This window comes from Bidens hawaiensis, unplaced genomic scaffold, assembly GCF_021521415.1.
Source record: "Bidens hawaiensis isolate Kalapana, Puna unplaced genomic scaffold, B.hawaiensis_p1.1 tig00419527_1, whole genome shotgun sequence".
In the NCBI taxonomy this organism is placed as follows: Eukaryota; Viridiplantae; Streptophyta; class Magnoliopsida; order Asterales; family Asteraceae; genus Bidens; species Bidens hawaiensis.
In genome coordinates this window covers 294007-319473 of record NW_027504890.1, presented here as the reverse complement: position 1 = coordinate 319473, position 25467 = coordinate 294007, and the positions used below count along the sequence as shown (strand labels likewise).

At 38.0% G+C, this 25467-nt stretch overlaps 1 protein-coding gene across 1 annotated transcript; it reads left to right on the top strand.

The window, feature by feature from the left end:
• Window positions 1-7258: 7258 nt before the first annotated feature.
• On the top strand, window positions 7259-24195 carry LOC143609289 (receptor-like protein kinase FERONIA). The gene is made up of 4 exons (XM_077084084.1): window positions 7259-7418; window positions 10881-10970; window positions 21455-21728; window positions 23061-24195. The coding sequence occupies exons 1-4, from the start codon at window positions 7259-7261 to the stop codon at window positions 24157-24159; spliced, it is 1623 nt and encodes a 540-aa protein (XP_076940199.1). The 3' UTR covers window positions 24160-24195.
• The last annotated feature ends 1272 nt before the right edge of the window (window positions 24196-25467 follow it).

Genomic DNA, 25467 nt, shown 5'->3' with positions numbered 1-25467 from the left:
TTCTGCTACAACTTCTGAAACGAACGTTCGGAAGGATACTAGTTGTCCTAACAGGAGTTGTTTTAGGTGTAACAAGATAGGACACCTTGTCAATGACTGTCCTCTGAAAAGGAGAAATTCTAGAAATATGAGACCAACTAAAACTGAGAATAAAACACACTTATAACTGATGCTGGTAATAATAATAATGCCTCCAACTTTAATCATTGGACAAATTCAAGATTTCAAAGAAACCAACCTCAATTTTACAAGAAACCACAGATTAGGTAATTTTGAATACAAGAATGCTAGAAGCTCAAGAATGTTTAATTGGCCTCATAACCAATTTTCTAGATATCCTCCATTCAGCTCAGATAAAAACTTCCCTCAACGGAACTTTGGGCAGCCGAGGAGTTGGATACCGTTTAATAGATTTGATCAACCCAAGACCAGCATGTATTGGGTCCCTCCTTTTTAATTTGTTTCTTTAATTGTACAGGAACAGTCGAACAGGGCTGTGAACAACATGTGGGTTGTCGACAGTGGCTGTTCCCGGCACATGACAGGTAGCAAGAAATTGTTACGCGATTGGAAGGCTGTTCAAGGAGGAAGGGTTAGTTTTGCAGGAGAAAGCGGAGGAAAAATTACTGGAATCGGTATGGTTACAAATGGAAGAATAAAGTTGGAGAAGGTAAATTTCGTGGAAGAGTTGAAGCACAATCTCTTGAGTGTCTCTCAAATATGTGACAAAGAGTACACTGTACACTTTACGAAAGATGATGCACTCGTGCTCTATCCTGGTTTTAAGATTCCTGAAACCTTGATTGTGATGAAAGCTCCAAGACAGAAGAACACATATTTAATGGACATGCGGTCAATCAAGATCGCAACGGACTAATCATGTCTACTGTCAAAAGCATCGGAGTCTGAGTCAGAATTGTGGCACCGAAGAATGGGTCATATTCATCTTCGTAAGATGAACTACATTGTCAAGAATGGGCCGGTACTTGGAGTTCCATTGAAGAACTTCAATTTTGAAGACCAATGTTTGTCATGCAAGAAAGGAAAACAACACAAGAAGACACATTACTCCAAGAGGGTTAACTCAATTGTTAGCACTTTGGATTTGCTCCACATGGATCTTTTTGGTCCCGTAAATGTCAAGAGTCTAGGAGGAACATCATATTGCTTGGTTGTAACTGATGATTACCCGCTTTACTCATGGTAATTAACTTGATTACCAAGGTGGAAAATTGTTGGGAGGAAGGTTAAGTTCATCAGAAGTGATAATGGCACAGAATTCAAGAACTACCAAATGGAGATGTTTTGTTTGTAGAAAGGGATTGAACATCAGTTTAGCACACCTTACACTCCACAACAAAATGGAGCAGCCGAAAGGAAGAACATAACTCTAATCGAAGGAGCCATGACTATGCTGGCAGACGCTAAACTTCCTGTGGTGTTCTGGGCCGAGGCTGTTGATACGGCCTGTTATATCCTTAATCGTGTTTTAACTGTTAAAAAATTAAATAAAATCTGTTATGAACTTATGCATGGTAGAAAGCCAAATCTGAAAGGTCTTGAACCTTTCGGGTCCCCATGTTTGATCTTAAAGACTAACTCAAAATTTGGTGAGAAAGATGACGAAGGTATTTTGGTTGGCTACGTTGTTGGGACACCCAACAAAAGAGTCTTTAACTTATCGAACAACAAAGTTGAGGTGGTCTGTAACACTGACATTACTAGTTACAAATCACCAAGGCCTAGCATGGGACCAGCAGAGGCTTTCGACTATGACAAGCTATTCAAATCTTTTAATATGCCTTATTTGGATTTTGCAGACACTGATGAGAAGGTGGCCACTCAGATGCTGTTAGAAGGAGAAGAGACCATTGTGAAACGTCCCCAGTATAATGAATGTCAACTTATCATGTCAAGTGTGGTTGAAACTCCAACTATCTCGACTGAAGATGATTTCTTCAATCCATTTCACACTCAACACCACTCAGATGAACTCTCTTCAAATCTTGAAAATGATCTGGAAGTTGGTCCTGTACAAACTACCAAAATCCACAAGGATCATCCTTTGGAGAATGTGATCGGTAATCCTTCTGACGGTGTGCGTACTAGAAGAAGTTTGGACGAAAACACATGTGTGTATGCAAGCATTAAAGATACTGGTATTATAAATGAATGTTTGCATTCCTGTTTCATCAGCCAAATTGAACCCAAGAATTATCAAATGGCACTGAAGGATAGCTCGTGGGTAAAAGCCGTGCAGGAAGAACTGGCACAATTTGACAAAATGGAAGTATGGCAGTTTGTAGAAAACCACAAGATGTGAATGCTATCGGTACGAAGTGGGTATTCAAATGCAAGAGAGATGAGAAAGGAGTAATAATTCGCAACAAGGCAAGATTAGTGGTCAAAGGGTTTAATCAACAAGAAGGAATCGACTACAACGAGGCATTTGCTCATGTGGCAAGATTGGAGGCAATTCGACTGTTCTTGGCCTTTGCAGCACACAAAGAGATGAAAGTGTTTCAGTTGGATGTTAAAAGTGTGCTTCTTAATGGAAAAGCCGATGAAGTGGTATGTGTCGAGCAACCTCCGGGTTTCCCTGACCTAGACTTTCCTGATCATGTGTACAATCTCAGCAAGGCACTATATGGCCTACATCAGGCCCCACGAGCTTGGTACGCAACTCTGTCAGATTACTTGGTCGAGAATGGATTTGAGAGAGGGAAGATCGACAGTACTTTGTTTGTAAAGAGGAATGGGAGTGATTTTCTTCTTGTCCAAGTCTATGTGGACGACATCATCTTTGCTGCCTCAAAAATTTCTATGTGTCAGGAGTTTGAAGCAGTCATGAAGAAGAGGTTTGAGAGGAGTGCCATGGGTAAATTAAATTTCTTTTTGGGCTTACAGGTAGATCAGAAGAAGGATGGAATGTTCATTCATCAAACTAAGTATGTTCACGATGTGCTTAAGCGCTTTAAGATGGACAATAGTACCCCGTTTGACACTCCAATCTGTGTAAACCACAAACTTGGTGCTGATTTAGAAAGTGATGAAGATGTGGATCCTACTCAGTATCGGGCTATTATAGGATCCTTGATGTATTTAACTGCTTCTAGACCTGACATTATGTTTGCAGTTTATCTTTGTGCTCGTTTTCAGGCCAACCCTAAGGAATTGCACATGAAGGGAGTGAAGAGGATCTTGCGGTATCTTAAAGGAAAGCCTAAGTTGTGTCTCTGGTACTCAAAAAGAGGAGAACTGGATCTTGTATCATACACCGACTCTGCCTATGGAGGATGCAATCAGAACAGGAAGTCAACAACCGGTGGATGTCAGTTTCTTGGAGGAAGATTGGTGTCGTGGCAGTGCAAGAAGCAGACCTCTGTAGCCATATCCACCTGCGAAGCAGAATACATGGCAGCATCGAACAGCTACTCCTAGGTTTTATGGAAACAACAAATGCGCGATTATGGTCTGAATTTCACTCAACATCCTAGTTGCATTGATAACACTATTGCAATCTCAGTAACTAACAATCCCGTTAAACATAATAAAACTAAACATATTGACATTCGTCATCATTTCATACGGGATTGTGCTAAGAAGAAATTAATTGTGCTTGAAAAGGTTGATTCACTGGATAATTTTGTCGATTTGTTTACAAAACTATTTGACCGATCCCGTTTTCAAAACCTTGTTGAGCTTAATGGGATGATCAATCCCGTGTAACCTTGTTTTTCTTTTGTTTTTTTTAAAAAAAAACATCACTATCGCTAAAAACTATGTCGGTTGCTCAAGTTTGAAGGACATATTCCTGAATATGTTTGGTCCTTACATATACGTGTAGATTATAAGGACAACCATTAACCTAATAACTGAAAGCGATCGGGGCGGTTTATGATGAGTTTTTATTCCTTCGGTCAAAATTAGTTGATCATACTTAGTCGGAGGGACACATATTTATATGTGGATGGTCCTGCTGATCCACTGGATCTTCAGGATAGCTGTTTACCTAAAGACTTTGACTTGATCGGGGCGTCTGAATTTAATTCTTTTTAGGGAAATGATATACTTTTTCAGTCTTTAACTTCGCAAGAAGTTTCAATATTGGTGTTAAAAGTAAAAATTGATCCAACCTTGGAAAGTGATAGATAAACTGATTTTGTGTGCCTCACCGGTGAAGTAATTAGGCCTAAAGGACTCTAGAATAGTCATTGTATGTTATGGTAGCTTTCTATGGTGCGTAAAAGTAGAAGTGATACAAACTAAATCTACTCGATTTAATGTGGAGAGTCAGTTTGAAATGTGCATGTCTCCACATATATCTCTCCGAATGATAGGCAGAAAAGTAATTACCCAGTCATACACGAGCCCGTGAGTGTCTTGATCCCCGCGAAGATAGTATTATGTTTCTGCAGTGATCCAGATTTAGGACTTGCAGTTGTATATTAAAAAAAACTTATTATTATCGTTAAGCCTACGAAGATTATCCGTTGTCAAGTATCAAGAAATAGGCATCGACTGACTATAAAGAAAGCATATTCAAAGTATCAGAAAGATCGGAAAGACAACTCGGAAAGTTAACATGTGAATATTGATTGATCAAACACTACGGGTCGAAGTTAACTCGGGGCGATCTGGGGAAAGCTAAATACGCCTTGAGAATAAATTGGAGGCATCACAATTTCACAAGTGATGTCCATCTAAATTTTGAGCTTAATTGAACGTAATATGTATCACAGAAGCAATGAAAACCATACTAAGTTTTATACCTGCCTACAACCTGTCTCTCGATGTCATAATACCGCTGAACATGGATCTGCGTGACTGCCTCTTAATCAATACGATTCTTGTTCGGATCTTTTCTAAAGGCATGCTGGGTTCAAGACTGAAATTTGATCCCGTTCAGTTAATATTTGTTATGAAGTTTGTTTTATGGTTTATCTTCTTTAAACTCTTGGTTACTCGTTTTTGATCGACTTGTTAAGAATTAACTTCACTTGGAGAAGTTGACTTTCAGGCGAACTTGACTCTATGGCGAACTTAACTAAGGGGAAAAGTTAAAATAACTTCGCCGCTGGGTTTTCTGATTTTGTATAAATGGCAACAATGGTCAAACTTTTGGTCAAACCTTGTTCATCTTAAACCCTAGGCGAACTTACCCACTGAATCTATTTCTTCTAAATCTGATTCTAGTATGCTTTCAAGGTCATTTACGGTCTTTTGTTACATAATTAATATCATATACGTGTTATCTATTTGGACAATGACGGTTTTTAAATTGTTTTTCTTGTGAAACCCTTCGTCACTGATTTTATTTGGGGGAGAGGCTGTTTTGATGATAACTGGTTATTCATAACCTTAATCGCATCTTTATCTACCTTCGTTCAGCCTCTGATCGTCCTGAGTTTTGATAAATCAAGTGTTCTGATTACTCAGTTGGGCAAGAGCGAAGTTGGGTAGGGGCGAAGTTAAACCTAACTTCGCTCACTTTGAAAACTTCACTTCTAAAACCTTTTTGTCCAATAATTGCAACTTCGCTTGGGTATTGTAACCCTATTACACTCTGTGTTCGAACTCTTCACAGCAAGCAAAGTTATATGTCCAGCGAACTTAACCACTTCGCTACATCTTAACTTCTCTACTGTCTATAACTGCGAAGTTAAGAACTGTTGCTTCAGAGATCTAACTTAGCCCGTTTGTGTTGTTCAGGTATGGCTGTTGTGGCTGGTGCTGGTGGTACAGGTGGCGATGAAGGTGGAGATGATAAGAGACAATTATTTCCGGGTCACAACATGTATGTTACTTTGGATCCGGATGGTCGTGGAGCTGATGACTTTCGTGAGATCATCTCGTTTCTCATTCGCTCACGTATCTTCATGCCATTACAACTACTCTACCGATATCTCTACCAACATCGAAGAATTCTGGAGGACAGTTGAATATAACTGTCGGGTTGAACCTCCAGTGATGCGTGCTACTGTGAACAATCAAGTGGACTGGAGTGTTTCTTCGTATGGGTTATTCAGGTCCATTGGACGATTCTCAAAGGAGAGAGGGGTTTCTATTGGACCAGTGGCGTTTCTTGATGCATGTGATGATTGTGTGCATGTTTGGCCGCAAGGCTGGTTCAGATGGTATGGGTGTGACAATGCAATCTGCAATGGCTGCACTGACTTACAACAAGCCTTATAGTTTCAGTCAGATGGTATTTTATGAGATCGATCGTCAGTGACGAGCATTGGCACGGGAACGGTTCTTGATGTATCCAAGATTCTTACAGATGATTCTCAATCATGTTTCTCCTAATCTGCCACAACGTCGTCCTATCTCCTATGTAGAAAGTATAAGCAAGAGAATTTTTGCACAATGTAGGTCATCCAGTGCGTGAAGCAAGCCCGAACTTAGGCCAAGGCACACAGCACTGTTTGGGTATTTAGTGAATCCTGCTTATGTTGCTCCTCCAGAAGATGAATTTAATGATCCAGCACCGCAACAAGTTGATATTACTCAACCACCTCCTGTGGTTCCACCACCACCGGTTATTCAAGAAATTCCTATTATTGATCCTGTTGTAGCTCCAGTAGAACAGGTTGATCTTGAAGTTGCCTTTGGAGGGCAAGGTTTCTTTGATATGGATAGGGTTGATCCTATTGAAATTCAAGCATCAGCAAGTGATGTTACTGCTATGCTTGCTACTACAGTTGGTCCATATGTGGGTCCGTCTATTGCTTCCATGGAGGATTCAGAGGAAACCTTATCTGATTCTTCCACCGATGACGCTATGGAAGCACATGGTGTTCTTGTTGCCCAAGAAAGAATCCAAGGAAAACGAAAGAAGGATTCTAATGATAGTGGGTCAGATTTTGAGGATGAGATGTATCAACTTGTACGTAGATCAAAGAAGGCTAGAGCTGGAGAGAGTTCAAGAGTTGTCCATTTTTCCCCACCATCGTTATCGGGTATGTCTATGTTACCAACGTCGTCGTCTGACCCTTTGCCAGTGACCTCGAGTGTACTAATGATGGCCGTATCTACACCATCTGGTATAGCTCCATCTACGGTCTAATTGTCAGCACCAGAGATTGTTTCATTGCCACCCCTACTATTACTTCATCAGAAGTGGTCGCTAGGTTTGTTGAGTCCACATTGGTAGCTACTGTCGGGTTGTCTGTTTCAAGTTCACCCACTGCTATTATACAACCGACTTCTGATAAGCTTAGAAATTCCACCACCGTATGCTCAGGATACTTCTCACATGAACTTTGATTTTGATACAAATGTGTCTGATTCTGAGAGGATTGCTGCCCTTGAAAGGGTGGTTGCTGAACAGTCGAGGGTAAATGTTATTCAGACTCAGGATATTAATCGTCTGGTGGCAGAGAATCAACTTCAGACTGCACTGCTTGTTGAGCATGGTAAGTTGTTTGATCAGTTAAAGCAGTTCTTAGCATCTCAGGGGGAGTCGATTTACAAGGGTGATGAGTTAAGAATGAAGAAAAGACAGGACAAAGATGATGATCCCAATGCATCGAAAGATGCAGGTGGTGAGCTGCCAAGAACTGAACAAACTCTTGGAGCCTCCACATCTCATGGGGAGTCTGCTGGTCCATCGGGCAGTGCAGGTGATGAGACAGTGGTTGTAGATGATGAGGATGAGTTGGGTGATGATGTGCTGACTGTTAGTGAGTTTGAGAAAATTGGTGAACAGATAGAGATCGATAGTGCATTAGAGGAAGGAGAGATAGTTGATGATAGTGTTGAGCATGATATTTCAAGTGTTGATCAAGAAAATGTGGTTCAATATGAAAATGTGTCGGGTGATTCTGAATGGGAAGAGTAGCCAAGATGGAAAGAAGGCTGTTCTCAATGGTTCATCAAGACAAAGAAGCCAGTGGTACCTGCAATGTTCAAGAAGAGTTATAATATCAAGGGTTATGCTTATTCGAAGAAAGGTATTATTTGCTGGTTATATGATGAACATTTAAAGTTGTTTGTGGTGAAAAGATATGATGGGATTCAGTACTTTGTCAAGAGATTGAAATCGCTCAATACGTTGCCTGAGTGTGAAGTGAAGGACTTGGCTTGGCTCGGGTTGATTAATAGAGGTGATGACAATTTTGCTAGAATGGTTGGAAAGATAGTATGGAAGGAAGCTATTAAGGAGAAAAAGTTTGAACTCTTGAAGCCTCATAAAGGAAAGTTGATTGAAGATAAGGAACGGGGAATGCGGGCTGATGGCAAGCCCTGGATGGTGATAAAGTACAAGCCGATTCATTGTTTGAAAGAGGTTCCTATGAAGCTAATTCCCCATGATGTGTTGAAGGATCTCAAGTGGTGGTATGTTGATTGTCAAACCGCTGAAGCTGTGATGGAAGATGAAGACGAACAGGAGATCCTGAGAGTGTATGATTCAATGCACTTGGTTAACTTGTCTCAAGCTGATTTGCAGGTACTCAATGATAAGAAGATTTTCTATATTCCTGCGTGGAAAGATGAGGCAAAGAAGTACTAGAGGGTGGTCTCTGTCTGTGTGAGACAGGGCGTTCAAGCTTGAAGATGGCGGGTACGTGCTTTTTGGATTACAAGACACGGCGAAAGTGTTAGACATGAAGCTACTGCCAAGGGGGAGTCTGTTGGTGCATGATGCTAGTAGTTCATTTATCTCGTGTTTATCTGTGTCTGTAATCGTTACATTGTTCGTATTGTGTTGAACGTTTTTAGTTTGCTTTAGTGTTTAGCGAACTTGGGGTAGCGAAGTTAGGACAACTTCGCCTAGCATGTTAGGCGAAGTTGTCGTGTTCTATGTACCCTAACTTCGGCTCATTTGTCAACAACTTTGGATGGCAGTATTTGGTAACCTAGGTGTTACGTGTTTTGGTGTCTTTGGTTATTATCTTTGCAATATAACAAGTATTCCTTTATATTTGTGTGTTTACGTGTTCATCATGTTAGCACTCGTATCGTATACGTAGGGGATTCCGCACCCTCGTGTTACGAGATACTCATGTGTAGATCCGGCTGGGAACCTACAATCACCAAGTTATAGCCAGGCGAAGTTAAAGTCAGGTGAAGTTAATGCCAGTCGAAGTTAAAATTTGGTGAAGTTAATGAAGGGCGAAGTTAATGAAGGGTGAAGTTATCTGGTGGTGAAATTAACAGGTGTTGAAGTTATCAGCTGGTGAAGTTAAAGAGGGGTGAAGTTATCAGGTGAAGTTCACAGGAGAGGTTATGCGATGTTCACCTGTAGGTCAGTCTAACGATATGTTTTCCTTTCCTCCAACGTTCAAGATATGATTATCCAAAAAAGGTTAGTAGTTCAGTTGTTCGTTTGTTTAGTTGCATAGAGAGAAACAGAAAGAGAGAGTCGTGTGGGCAGACCCGACGTAGAGCACACCTCGGGTCGACCGTAATTTTGTTTTCTCGTTCGGTACGTAATGCTTTTGAATATTATATAAAGGATCTGCAGATTCGTTTATCCCATTCGTGTGTTTGTTTGTGTTTATTCGTGTTCTTCGTCTATAACACCATAAACGAGTCTAGGAGGATTCCGCACTCCTAGTCCTCGTGCGGATCTCGTATCGATCACCATCGCACCGGGGATTTACAAGTGGTATCAAAGCCTTAGGCTCTTATGCTATGGTTCGAGATCTGCGTTTTGGTGTTTTTGGCTCGTTTCAGATCTGATTTTAGTTGGGGAAGACGGAAATGGCAAAGTTACAGGGTTTTGGCGAAGTTGTCGATCGAATTTTACGGTTTTGGCGAAGTTAGTTGGTGGTGAAGTTATAGCCAGGCGAAGTTATAGCCAGGCGAAGTTAAAGTCAGGTGAAGTTAATGCCAGGCGAAGTTAAAGTTTGGCGAAGTTAATGAATTGTGAAGTTATCTGGTGGTGAAGTTATCAGGTGAAGTTCACAGGTGAGGTTATCCGATGTTCACCTGTAGGTTAGTCTAACGATATGTTTTCCTTTCCTCCGACGTTCAAGATATGATTACCAAAAAAAGGTTAGTAGTTCAGTTGTTCGTTTGTTTAGTTGCATAGAGAGAAATAGAAAGAGAGAGTCGTGTGGGCAGACCCGAGGTAGAGCTCACCTCGGGTCGGCCGTAATTTTGTTTTCTCGTTCGGTATGTAATGATTTTGAATATTATATAAAGGATCTGCATATTCGTTTATCCCATTTGTGTGTTTGTTTGTGTTTATTTGTGTTCTTCATCCATAACACCAAAAACGAGTCTAGGAGGATTCCGCACTCCTAGTCCTCGTGCGGATCTCGTATCGATCACAATCGCACCGGGGACTTACAAGGATGATGAAAGAGAGAAGGAGGCCTAAAGTGTGGTTAAGTCTGTGAAAGTCGATGATAGGAGGAGGGGCCGAGGTGGGTGCAACTACAAGTCATTTAAGGGTTGTGATCCACCAAAGCTGACTGGTTTAGAAGACGCAATCGCTACTCTCCAATGGATAACCACTATGGACAAGGTTATCCGCATTAGCGAGTGCCGTCTCGACCAAGCTGTCGGTTATGCCACCCAATCGTTTGGTGATGAGGCAATGTATTGGTGGGAATCGATTGAGTAGAGGAAGATTCCATAGGTGATTAAGGTAATGAAGTGGGAGGACCTGAAGGCATTGGTTATGAAGAGATTTTATGCTGACGTCGAGGTTGAGAGGGTGGAGATGGAGTTTCTAAAATTGAAGGCTGGAACGATGACACATCGTAAGTATACCACAGAGTTCAACCGAATGTCTAGGTTGGTACCCGACATGGTTAACACTGAGGCTAAAAGAATCAAGTGCTACGTGAGAGGATTGCCACAGAATGTTCGCATACTAGTCAGGGCGAATAAACCTGGTACTTTTGACTATGCTATTGAACTCGCAGAGATGGTTTATGAGGACCTGGCTATGGAGGATGTTGTGGTGGGAGAAGAGAAGAAAGATAAGAACTGGGTCTCACATGTTAAACGACCTGGTACTCAGTTGTGGAATTCCAAGGATAAGAAGCAGAAGGCGTGGGAAAGGAAGTCATGTAAGACTTGTGGTAAGATGCATGGTGGTGAGTGCAAGTGGGGTACTAGTTCTGATGTGTGCCATAAGTGTGGGAAATCTCATGGTGGAAAGTACAGGCTAGGGTCAAATGCCTGTTACAAATGTGGGAAGGTGGGGCATTATGCTCATGAATGCAATGCCGAACCCACATGTTACAAATGCGGGAAGAAGGGTCATATGGCCAGGGAATGTACTGAAGCTGGTGGTGGTGGAAGAAAGATGCTGAAACGTCAAGGCCAAAGACCAGAGCCTACATGCTAACTCAGGAGCAAGCCAAACAGATTCCAGACGTTGTGACAGGTACATTTTTAGTAAACAAAATTTCTGCTTCGATGTTATTTGATTCGGTTGCTAATAGAAGTTTCGTAGCTACACCGTTTAGTAAATTAGCTAAAATGAAATGTTGCCAAGTGTCTGAAACTTTTATAGTAGAAACCGCTAGCGACACTTCAGTTAAAATAATGAAAATGGTTAAGGACTGTAAGATAGAGTTACATGGACATGATTTCCCTGTTACCTTGTTATGACCTTAGAAGGGTTCGATGTGGTTTTGGGAATGGATTGGTTGTCTGAGTATGAGGCTCATATAGTGTGTAAGAGCAGGATAATAAGGTTAAATTCATTGGATGGTAGTGCGGTGACGGTTTATGGTGATAAGGAAAGTTCTGCGCTTAATGTCATTTTGATGGTAAAAGCCGAGGGTTTGCTAAGGCGAGGGTGCGGATCCTACCTGGCGTATGTTGTCAACGCTACGGCCAAAATGAAAGAAATGAAAGATGTTCCAATCGTGCGCGACTACCCAGAGGTATTCCTTGAGGATCTTCCGGGGTTGCCACCGGAGCGAGAGATAGAATTCCATATAGATTTAGTACCAGGAGCCCAACCCGTCGCGAAAGCGCCTTACCGTCTAACGCCATCCTAGATGAAAGAATTGATGTCCCAACTGCAAGAACTCCTCGACAAAGGTTTCATTAGACCAAGTGTTTCCCCATGGGGCGCACCAGTGTTGTTCGTGAAGAAGAAGGATGGAAGTATGAAAATGTGCATAGACTATCGCGAGTTGAATAAGCTTACAGTGAAGAATAGGTATCCTTTGCCAATGATTGATGATCTATTTGACCAACTGCAAGGCTCAAGTTGGTTCTCACGAATAGATCTCAGATCAGGCTATCATCAGCTAAAGGTGAAAGAGGTAGACATCCCTAAAACAACGTTTCGGACGCGATATGGACACTACGAGTTCCTCATGATGTCATTCGGTCTAACAAATTCTCCTGCAGCATTTATGGACATGATGTATAGGGTGTGTCGGCCGATGTTGGATAAGTCAGTTATCGTTTTCATCGACGATATATTGATTTATTCAAAGAGTGAGTCTGACCATGCCGAGCACCTGAGAAAGGTGTTGGAGACTCTGAAGAAAGAAAAATTGTACGCTAATTTTTCGAAATGCGTGTTCTGGTTACGAGAATTCCAATTCCTAGGTTACGTGATAAATCCTAAAGGGATTACCATGGACCCAGCTAAGATCGAGGGGATAACGAATTGGAAGACTCTGCAGAATCCGACTGACATACGAAGCTTCTTAGGGTTAGTTGGCTACTATAGGAGATTCATCGAATGTTTCTCCAAGATAGCCGCACCGCTGACCGGTATGACCCGAAAGTTGGTAGTATTCAATTGGGGAAAGTTTCAAGAAGAAGCTTTTGAAGAATTAAATAAAATACTCACGCAAGCTCCAATCCTTGCTTTACCCGATGGTGACGAGGATCTGGTTGTTTGTACTGATGCTTCGTATCGTGGGGGTTGCGTGTTGATGCAACAAGGGAAAGTGATAGCGTACGAGTCTAGACAGTTGAAAGTCCTTGAGATTACTTATCCGACGCATGATTTAGAGCTAGCAGCTGTAGTGCATGCTCTCAAGATATTGAGGCATTATCTATATGGTACCAAGTGTACCATTTACACATATCATAAGAGTTTAAAGTACTTCTTCGAGCAGAAGGAATTGAACATGATACAGAGGAGATGGTTGGAGTTGATTAAGGATTACGACTACGACATTAAATACTATCCTGTTAAGCTAATGTGGTCACCGGCGCGCTAAGTCATAAGAACGAGGAAGTCATTGCAACAGTGAAGTCATACCAGTTGATTATGAACTCAAGCCTATTTGAAGAAATCATCATAGTGCAGTCAGAAGTGCTAGTAAATGAAGGACTAGTAAAGAAAGAAACGATTTTCGGTCAGCAAGATGAGTTGATAGAAAACACGCATGGTGTGAAGACTAGGTTTGACCGTATGTGGATCCCACATCATGGAGATCTTAGAGGTCGAATCTTAGATGAAGCTCATAAGTCAAGATACTCAATTCATCCAGGAACTACAAAGATGTACCAAGATTCGAAAAGAGAATACTGGTGGCCAGGAATGAAAAATGATGTGGTGGATTATGTTAGTAAGTTCTTAACTTGCTTACAAGTCAAAGCCGAACATCAGAATTCTTATGGGTAAATGCAACCGCTTGAGATACCTGAATGGAAATGGGAACACATTACCATGGATTTTATAACTAAGCTACCTAGTACAGCTAAGCATCATGATACTATCTAGGTGATTGTGGACCGTTTAACCAAGAGTGTTCACTTTCTGCCATACGAGAGGCTATCTCGTCAGAAAAGTTAGCAAGCTTGTTCATAAAAGAGGTTGTATCTAAGCATGGCGTATCGTTATCGGTCGTGTCTGATAGAGATACACGGTTTACTTCGAGATTCTGGAAGAAGTTCCATGAAGCCATGGGAACGAGATTGAACATCAGTACGGCGTATCATCCTCAAACAGATGGACAGTCTTAAAGGAAGATCCAAACCCTTGAGGATATGCTACGCGCTTGTGTTCTAGACTTGGAGGAAGTTGGGATGATCATCTACATCTGGCAGAGTTCTCTGATAACAATAGCTACTATTCTAGTATTGGTATGCCACCGTTTGAGATGCTTTATGGTAGACGATGCAGAACCCCGGTATGTTGGGGAGAGATCGGCCAGGAAGAGATGGGAAGTTTAGAAGTTGTTCAGGAAACATCTTCAAAGTTCGATCAGATTAAGGCAAGAATGAAAGCTGCTAAAGACAAACAGAAGTCGTATGCTGATAAGCGGCGGCGACCGATTAAGTTTAACGTTGGTGACAATGTGATGCTCAAGGTCTCGCCTTGGAAAGGAATCATTCGTTTCAGAAAAAGAGGAAAGTTGAGTCTGAGGTACATTGGACCGTTTTAGATTATAACTCGCGTGGGTAAAGTGGCTTACAAGCTGGATTTACCCGAGGAGTTAAAAGGAATTCATTCAACCTTCCATTTTTCTCATCTGAGAGAATGCCTGGCTGATGACACGTCGCACGTGCCATTGTTGATATTGAGGTTTACGAACAACTAAACTACATTGAGCAACCCATAGAAATTGTTGATCGCAAGGAAAAGCAACTTCGTCACAAGATTATACCCCTGATAAAAGTGATATGGAAGCATCGCAAAGGGTCGGACGCCACTTGGGAAGTTGAAGAAGAAATGCGCAAGGAAAAGCAACTTCGTCACAAGATTATACCCCTGATAAAAGTGATATGGAAGCATCGCAAAGGGTCGGACGCCACTTGGGAAGTTGAAGAAGAAATGCGCAAGTTTTATCCAGCTTTGTTTAATTAAGAGTTAGGTTTCGGGGACGAAACCTCTTTAAGGGGGAGAGACTTGTAACATTCCGAAAATTTCAAATAATAATATTTTATATTGATCCGCTATGACGGGAAAGTTTACTTGAGTTATTAAGGGAATAGTAAAATAATAAAGATAGAAGGATAAGTAGGCTAGTTAGATGGAGCTAATTATGGACCAAAAAAGAAAGATGAGCTTTAGGTCCATGGGCTTAAGGGAGTATAAATATCCCTTAAACCCTATTCCTTTCCATTTCCATCCATTCTACACCTTAAAACACACACACCTCTTACCATTTACGGCCGAGAAAGAGAGAGGAGGTTAAGTGAGATCAAGCAAACATTTATTTTGATAAATCTTTGATATACAAGCTAAATACAAGATCAAGGTTCATAAACAAAGCTAGCCGTAACCTAGAAACATTAAAAGGCATGTTCTCTACGATTAAAGGTTACGTTTTTATAAACGGTTTGCCATGAAACTTAACCCTAGAGTAGACCGGGTCTAAATGTTTCATAAAAATACAAACTTGATGATTAAAATGAACTTAATGGACCTATGGCAATATATGGCTCATAGATAAACCCTAGATCTAGCCTATAACGTTTTAACACTATAAAGGTTTAAACTTTATGCCAAAACAGATTACATCTTGAAGCCGTGGGGTTAATGGGTGTTAAACGGTTAGGAATGGTGGAGAAAAGTGGTTAAAATTCATGATATGGACCCATAACAACTAACTAGGCTAAGGAAAGAAACATAAAGATAGAAAGATGAGCTGAAAACATCTGACCTGAGGGTTCTCGGTCACTTTATGGAGTTCTCGATGACAAGGGTTCTCGGTCACCATGAGTTCTCGGTCACTAGTTCTCTGTGAGTTCTATGTGTAGTGTTCTCGGCCACTTAATGGTCTGTTATGGTCGGTGAGCCTGACCCAGCCAGGCCCAGACGCCATGATGAGCAATTGGACTAGATTTAACTAAGTCCGCAAGTGCTAGGCCCATATCTTATTTAAAACAAACTAGCCTATCATCTTGAGCTTAACAAACAAGCCCAGCTTAGAAAACACATTGGTTAACTAAAATACCAACTTAATCAATTATACGATTATTTAACATATATATATACATATATATATATAACATTTAGCCGTGCACAATTAAGGAAGGGATAACGATCAACGGCGAGCGTAACAGGATCCAGTTGAGTTTCTAGCCCCATTCCTTGTTATGTTTTCGGGGCTGTGTGCATACTCGTTGTGATTAGTTATTACACTTACCTTAAGTGGTAAGTGTATGCCTATTATGATATATGTGAAGGTTATGAAAGAATGCTTGACGGTACATGAACGATCTTCGGATATTGCATGTACTGTCAGGAGATAGTTAGAAGATGTGATTATTTATATATATGGTGTATGTATGATGTATGTATGTTATGGATTATGAGTATGTAAGAAGGTATATAAATTTATAAAAAGAAAAGGAAGTATGATATGAAGGAATTGACGGTAAAAGGTGGCAGACCCTAATAATATCTGCGAAGAAGGGTGGCAGACCCTAATAATATTTGCGAAGAAGGGTGGTAGACCCTAATAATATCTGTGAAGGAGGGTGTCAGACCCTAATAATATCTGTGAGGTTATAGAGCGAGGGGCTCTTTAAGGGTGGCAGACCCTAATAATATATGTGAGGTTATAGAGCGAAAGACTCTTTAAAACGTATAAGTATGTATGTAAAGGAAGATAAAATATGAAGTACAAAAGAAAGAAAGTTTGAAAGTAAGAATGAAAGTATATATATATTAACGTATGTATGAAAAAAAGGTAAAGAATGTCAAGTATGTAATATAAGAACGTATTGTATGTTACTTGTATTAACTAGAACTCCCTCAGCGTAGCCGACTTTAGTATGCACGCAGGTGAATAGATTGAGACAGTTAGCTTGAGGGTGACACATGGCAGGATTGGACGAAGCTGACATCTGAAGATTTGGTCATGATGTTTTGTTACTATATATTACGTTATGTTTTAAAAGACAAATTATGGATGATTTTAACAAATGGTTAACTATTTAATTTTCCGCAAAAGTTTTAATTAACTTTGATATTTAGAACTGCGTTTTGTGAGTAAATCCAACGTCCAAAGTGAGGCACCGGTAGCGGGTCTTACAACTCTGGTATACTGTGATAGTGTTAGTGCCATTTATTAAGGGCAACCCTGTTCAGAACCAATGCACAAAACACGTTAAACTGGATATTCACTTTCTCCATGAACATGTTCAAGTAGGTCGCATTAGTATTATTCACATGCTCATTCGGCACCAAATTGCAAATATCTTCACCAAAGGTATACTGTGGCCGCTTTTTGAAGACTTTCAATTCAGTCTCGGCACCCGCTCACCTTCCGCTTTGGCCGGGGAGTATAATAACATATTGCAAATATCTTGTATTACTGGTTGAGATTTTGGCTCCTAAAATAGTTATTCTTATGTAATTATATATTGTGAACATTAATGAGAAAAGGGGGCAAAGATTATGTGAATACCGAATTCTACAACAATCTCAAATACCTAAAACGTAGTATTTATAATTTAGCATATTATGTTAAACTATAACTGGAATTACTAAATGATATTACTAGGTTATGTACCCGTGTGGTACACGGGTTAAACAATTTTAACTCTATAAATAATCGAAATCATATTAGATTAATTAAATAAAATGTTAATCTACCATTATAATTCACAAACATATTAATAATTCATAATTCTAAGATGTTAATGTATACGACATTGTGATATATTCAATAGTTCAGCGTATTACATCACATTGTTTGAATAATACACATTGTTTGAATAATGAAAGCGACATATATATCATAAATATGTAAATATTTATTATAAATTATATTACAAGTAATATATAATAGGAAAATGTATTTATAATTATAATTCAGAAACTCAAATGGCTTGCATGTCCTCACAAACATGGTTCACCACTTCACCCCACCCCAAACATTGGGAGATTTTTTTCGCTAGGTCGTCCACAAACTTATGCTCAAAATAGTACCTGCAAGTTCAAAATGTTCAAAAATCTAAATAGAGATCACAATAAAAAATGTTTTCATATCAAAATTATACAGAATAGTTATATAGCAAAAACGAACACCTCAAATTCTCAAAATAAATGCATATCGTGATGTTCAAGTACTTTTAACTAAGAATTTCCAGGTTCTATATGAACTAACCATATTGATTTTGAAGTGTGAACTTTAGTCATTTGACTCAAAAGTCTAAACTACATTAACTCAATTTGTGTCAAAAAGTCACTTTGACCTCCAAAAGTCAAAACCATGCTGATTTTGAAATGTGATATGATCATAACAAACATGAGCATAAGAAAATAGTATAACTAATGTCATCTAAATAGCCATGAAAATGAAGCTACAAATTAGCCAAACAATCTTACTTTGCTCAGTTGTTTAAACTAAAAGCTATTATAGTTTAAGAAAAAAAACGATCCCAAAAGATTTGTTGGTTAAAAGTAACCTTAGAGTGTAGTATAACTTCCAAATCAGTTGTTAAAACTTAACCATGAATCAAATGGTCATGTTCAACAATTATAAGTTAGAGAGAGAACTTAAAAGACGGGTAAGACCGATGACTTTTAACTTTCAGTCCATTTTATTAGTAACAGGTCAAATGGACTCCGTTTCATCATGCAAACTTTTAATAATTGCAAACATTAAAAAGTAGGTAAAAATTTATAAGTCAAGAAAGAAATATGTAAAAATTTTAACGGGTCAAAGATAGTCAAAAGTATGCTTTTCATGATCCATTTAATAAAAAAACAACTTTTATCCATTCACTAAAATTATAATTTTGACTCGTTCACTAAAAATGGTATTTTTGACTCGTTTACTAAAAATGATGAGCTTGACATGTTTATTAAAAATTATGAGTTTGACTCTTTTACTAAAAGTAAAAGTTTATTGGTTTGTTTGACCATAAAAGCCAAAAATCAAAAACGAAATACTCTCCCAGAATGCATTTAATCGCACAAAAGCATATCATCCAAGCTAATCATAAGGAAAAAGCATTTAAGGTACATTTTCCTTATCATCACCCTTGGTGTCTAATTGTCTATAAAGAATAAAAGATAGTTAAACCAACATCAATATATATATTGAAAAATTTATACACAGAACTCTAGATGGATGTATGCATTTTGCATACCTTTTGGTTGCCAGTAAATAGCCAACCAACCATCATTATCTTCATCATCTAGCTATATTTAACCATCGATAACTTCATACTCTTTTTATATTGATTCAATTCTTCGCATGAAAGGAACTGAATAAAAGTTGTATTAAACTTGCAAAGATTGCTAGACATATTATGTACAAATCCGTCCATAATTTAAGGTCGCAAAACTAAAGTTCTAATTATGTTAGTGTCAGATACAAAAATACACTTAGTCTTCACTACAAAGAAGTAAAGAGCTCATGTACAAAAAAAAGTTCAAGAACTTAATGTGATGTAATTATACCGTTTCTAACATAGTGATATAACTTTGAATCCAAAATGCATGACCATTTTACCATTTATAGTGATAAATAAATTGTTTATCAAATGGCAAATATGAGTTCCTCTTTCTTACTCATTCTTGCTTTTACAGATCAGACAATTGTTGCTAGAAGCTTTAGAGAGAGCTCATTATAAGAAAAATATATAAGTTTTTATAGAAAAAGAAATGTAAGAACAAAGGGTAAATACGGTAACTTGAAAAACATTAAGAATAGGTACAAATTTCAAATGAGTTTTATTAAAAACTATAAAAGTAATGAGCTTTAATTTTGGGATCATGTAACACTATATACTAAGATTCACAATTTTAGACATGAAGAATTAATGCAGAAATCAATAATGTAACAACAAATAAACAGAAAAACAATATAGAAAATCTTAAAGCTAATGATATGTGCTTTTCTGCTACTTACTCATAATAATTACAACATGCACCAAACTAAGAGAATAGAAATTTGTAGTTACTTACTTATATCATGATCTTCAACACATTTCAGTTGTTTTACAAATCCTTCAACCTACACATATAAAGACATTTCGGCCTAATAAAATAGCAATATACTTTTGTAAAAACTTAACCAAGCGAATGAAAAAAATAAGCTAACTTGTATGCCTTTGAATCTTTGATGGATCATCATGGTTTGGTACTTCATTTGAGATGTAATCCACTCTCCTTATTAAATTTTAAGATCATAGATCTTAAAGCTGCAATTGAAAAAGGAAATCAATAAAATTATCCCTATTAATCTTTCAGAATCCAAATCGTAATAAATTAAAAAAAAACCTCAATCTCATTCCCTTTCTAACAAAAAGCAGTCACAAATCAACTCGATAAGTATGCCATAGCGTAAGTTTTATACAAATGAACAGAGAAAATCAGTGAAAATATATTGAATGGAATCATCTTAGCTAATTGGAGAATCAAGATATGGGCGGGAAAATAAAAATATGTGTGATTAATAAAAGAACACGTGTCCTATATTGGATTCCTTTATTAGAGAGAGGTTAGATTTTGAATATGATAATAAACACATTTAATTATTCATAATTATTATCCACTCCATGTTTATTCTTTTATTGCCTTACACGTCAAAAAAGACCATAACGGAAATTCCTAACAGACCGGTACGTGTAATTTTCTGGTGTGCACTCCATATTAGCCATACAATTTATTAAACTATTCAAATGAAATTATTGTCTCATTCTAATATATTTTTCTTCACATACATTGCAACTGAAATACACCCATCGATCAGTCGAAAAGTTGAAAACAGAAGTAATAGGTTTATATTAAAGCATTGAAACGGTTTATTTTTTTACTGATGAAGCTAGAACCGCCGGTTCGGTCAGATGATTGATGAACTATTGTCTTTATTTTCTTTACTATTTTAAAATTTATTAAATATCATTTTTTTTTGTTTGAACAGCAATATTTAAATCTATAAAGTTATAATGAGTGAATATACATGTCTAGATTTTCTTTGATAATAATTTTTATAATTTATACGATGGATCAAATTATTTTATAAAGGGTAACAAAAATGAAAAGTGTGAGAAACCATAAATAATTGACATGTGTCAAGTGGTGACTAAAAGAAAAAGGGTATAGAGGTAATTGTATACATTTTTTCTCTCCACATGCAAGACACATGTTAATACCCCCATCATTTTAGAACGTCTATAAACTTTTTCGTTTGATATTTTTTAAAAAAAAAAATTCATCATAATAAAAAATGTTTTTTTATCTTTAATATGAGTAGAGAAAATGCCATAAAAAACCTAAGTATTTTTCACTTTTACTCATAAAAGTCACTTAACAATTTTTTGCATATTAAAATTCTTCTATATGTAAATTTTGAACATTATGAAGTTTTTTTAAATTTAGTTACATGAATAGTTCTTGTGGTTTGACCATATTACAACTTTAGTCCCAAAATTTCAAAAGATCACAATTTTAAAGACATAGCTTGCATAAACATAACAGTTTTGGTCCTCAAAATGGATGGAATCAACTTTTCTTTTTAAATAAATATGTATCAAAATTTTATTAACATAGATTTGATATAAAAAAAACTATATTATAGTATTAAAGTTAAAATAGATCTTCAATTTCTAGCTCAATCCTACCGCCGTTTTGCGAATCTGGCACCACCATCGGCAACTTCAAGTTCCCGGCGACCCAACACCACCGCACCAGACGCACCGATAAGTCAACGTCACATTGGTGGTTATTCTGAGCACCATCGCCTGATCTATGCTAAACTCGCCATCTCCGCCGCCACCATCACCGGATCCACAACTTATCTTCTCCATCGAGCGGTGTTAAACTCGCCATCACGAGATCTGCAGTCTATTGGGGTGTTTTTGAGACCACCTCTAGCATCGCCAATGTCTGACACCCACCTGAAAGCTCGATAGCGACGAGCTGCCAGCTAGTTGTCTGTGGTTATCATCCTCCCATCTTGCCTGAACATGAGCACAATGACCGCTGCTAGTTGATGAACAAGATGGGGACACTTAAGTTTAATTGTATTTTAAAGGAAAATTGGTTTTAAATAATCCAAACTATGCCCTATTGGTACATATCAGTCCCAACTTTACACTTGTCTGTTGGCAATATCAACTATTTGTGTATTTGTTTTTAACGGGTCGCGACTAACGGATGTTAACTCCGTTAGTCTTTGTCTAACGTGGCCATCCCAGCTGTCAAAAATCATCATACGTGGAACGATACGTGGCGGCTGACTGTGTATTTAAGGTTTATGTATTAAATTAAATTTTATGTAAATTGTTTCTAATTAACCGATCATATTTTATATATTAACTTTACGTTATGCAAGCAAGCTGTTATATTTATGGCTTTATGCAGCCTATGACTCTAAAATTATAACCTTTAAAACTTGAGGGAGTAAAGTTGTAATATGGTTAAACTATAAGAACCGTTCATATAATTAATTTTAAACAATTTCACAATTTTGTTCAAAAATTGTATGTAGAGGGATTTTAATATGCAAAATTTTGTTGAGGGACTTTTATGTGTAAAAATAAAAAAAAAGACATTATCCCATATGAGTATGATTTCTTTATATAAAATTTAAAACAAAAATTACGTCATTGTGTTTTTTCGCACACAATTGTGTCTTTTTTCATCATTGTGTCTTTTCGCTTATCATTATGTCTTTTTTCGTCATTGTATCTTTTCGCACACCATTGTATCTTTTTTCGCCATTGTGTCTTTTCGCACACTATTGTGTCTTTTCGCTTATCAATGTGTCTTTTTTCGTCATTGTCTTTCGCACACCATTGTGTCTTTTCGCTTATCAATGTGTCTTTTTTCGTCACTGTGTCTTTTCGCACACCATTGTGTCTTTTCGCTTATCATTGTGTCTTTTTTCGTCACTGTGTCTTTTCGCACACCATTGTGTCCTTTTTCGTTATTGTGTCTTTTCGCATGCCATTGTGTCATTTCGCACACCATTGTGTCTTTTCGCTTATCATTGTGTCTTTTTTTGTCATTGTGTCTTTTCGCATACCATTGTGTCTTTTCGCTTATCATTGTGTCTTTTTTCGTCATTGTGTTTTTTCGTCATTGTGTCTTTCAACTCATCATTATGATTTTTTAAATATTAATAACACCGTTGTGTAATAATAATATGTAAAAATATTGATAAAATAACAACAAATTATCTAATACATAAAACACAATAATTAATACATGTAAGGAACAAGAAGAAACCTCCACATGCTGTGATAATTGGAGGTCTTGGAGGAGCGTTAGTCTTGTCATCTATCTTAGTTCTCATAGTTTTCCACCAACGAAAGCAAGTCAAACACTACGGCACCCCTGACAAGCCAAAGTCTTCATATTCAACACTGCCATCTGACAGATGCCGTCGGTTCTCACTCACAGAAGTGAGAGCAGCTACAAATGAGTTTGATGATAATTTCGTCATAGGAAAGGGAGGGTTCGGCAAGGTGTACAAAGGATATATAGACAACGCTTCAACCACTGTTGCAATCAAACGGCTCAATGAATCATCCAGCCAAGGGTTTCAAGAATTCCATACGGAAATAGCGTTGTTGTCGAAATTACGCCATGTCCAATTAGTGACTCTAATTGGATACTGTAGAGATGAGGGGGAGATGATACTAGTTTATGATTACATGGCTAACGGGACTCTACGGGAGCATCTTTACAAGACAAACAAGCCTCCTCTGCCATGGAAAAGACGTCTCCAAATTTGCATCGGGGCAGCAAAAGGGTTGCATTATCTCCACACGGGAGCAAAGCGTGCAATTATACATCGGAACATCAAGTCCACAAATATCTTACTGGATGAAAAATGGGTTGCCAAGCTGTCTGATTTTGGTCTGTCAAAGCTAGGCCCTAGAGACGAAGCACAAAACCATGTTAGCATGGCGGTAAAGGGTAGTGTTGGATATGTGGATCCAGAATATTACCGAAACCAACAGCTCACTGAGAAATCTGACGTATACTCATCTGGAGTTGTTCTGCTTGAAGTGTTATGTGCACGGCCTGTTATCATTCAAGGGCTGCTGGACGCACAAGTGAGTCTGACAGAGTGGGGGAAATATTGTTACCGGAAGGGGACCCTAAACAAAATAATAGATCCAAAACTAGTGAGTGTGATTACACCCGAGTGTTTAAGGCAATTTGGAGATGTGGCGGTTAGGTGTTTGAAAGAGCATGGAAGTGAAAGGCCAGCCATGGACGATGTAGTTTGGGGACTGGAGTTTGCATTGGAGCTACAAGAAGCGGTTGAGAAAACAGTTAGTGAAGCCTTGTCTGAAAATCAATAACTTCCATTTATGATGCATGGAGGGACTGCAACAACATATGATGATGTGTTCATAGGATACGGCGCAATAAGATGTGGCACGTCGTTGATTAGTAATAATGAGGAAGGGTTCAAGTCGGAAAACCGTTTTGAAGCATGCTTGAAGATGATATGAAAATTGGTGTAGAAAACTAGAGGGGGTGGGGTAAATAGGTTTTCTTAAATTTTATCCAATTTTAATGAGCTAATAATAATTTGTTAAACTTTTTTCACAACTTACAAAGTAAATGCAAATAAGTAAAGAATTTAGGGATAAAAATGACACAAAATATTGATAGAGGTTCAAGTATATGTTAACTAATCCACCCTACGTCCTCTTCCAAATCCACTGATTGAGAGTTTTCTTCACTATCGTCTCCCTCAACCCTCAATGGTGCGTAAAGATCACCGCTACAATTATCTCACTATTCAAAGTTAGTGATCATCTTCTTCACTAACTACACTAAGTAACCGCCTTCACAATTCTTCAATGTTTTTACTATGTCAAGATAGTGAAACTCTCTCATACAATATATCAAGATAGTGTATTCTCTCAAGCACTATATCAAGATAGTGCATTCTCGCAATAATAATAACTTTATATTAAGACAACACTATAATAACTCATGAGTTTTTTCCTAAATTAGTGTTGGTGGAAAAGCTATTTACCTATATGGTGTTCCTCAAAAACTATTTACCGAAATAGTATTTTCATTTATTTTATATTATTTATTAATTAGAAAAAGAAAGAAAACAAATTCCTTGGTTAAACCTCTCCCCCCTACATTCAAGTTGTTAAGAAACAAACAGCAGTTACCCTGTCCTTCACTTTGACACCACCGTCAAAATTGAATCCCATTTTGGCTCAATCCCCTCGACGATCTACACCTGTCTCCCTCTTCGAATTGATTGAATCCCTCTCAAGGATTTTCGCCATCCTTATATTCGAATCAACTAAACTCATCTTGACGATCGAAACAAGTATTTAATCAATTTGTAGTAGTTCAATTTCATAAAGCAAATTAGTTATAATGTATTTCAATTTCAATAATCAAAATATTATAGTTAGAGATTGTCGGACTAATTGCCTGGTAATATTCGTGCCACTAACATTAATGCATATATTAGATTTAAAGAAATAAGAAGTAAGGCTATTTCTATATGTAATCATATTTTTCTAATATTTCTAGTAGGTATCTTGCATATCTTTATTTCACATATAATAGAAAAAGAAATCAAGGATATCAATGATTCTATGATTCTATATGTATTCATATTTTATTCAAAACTA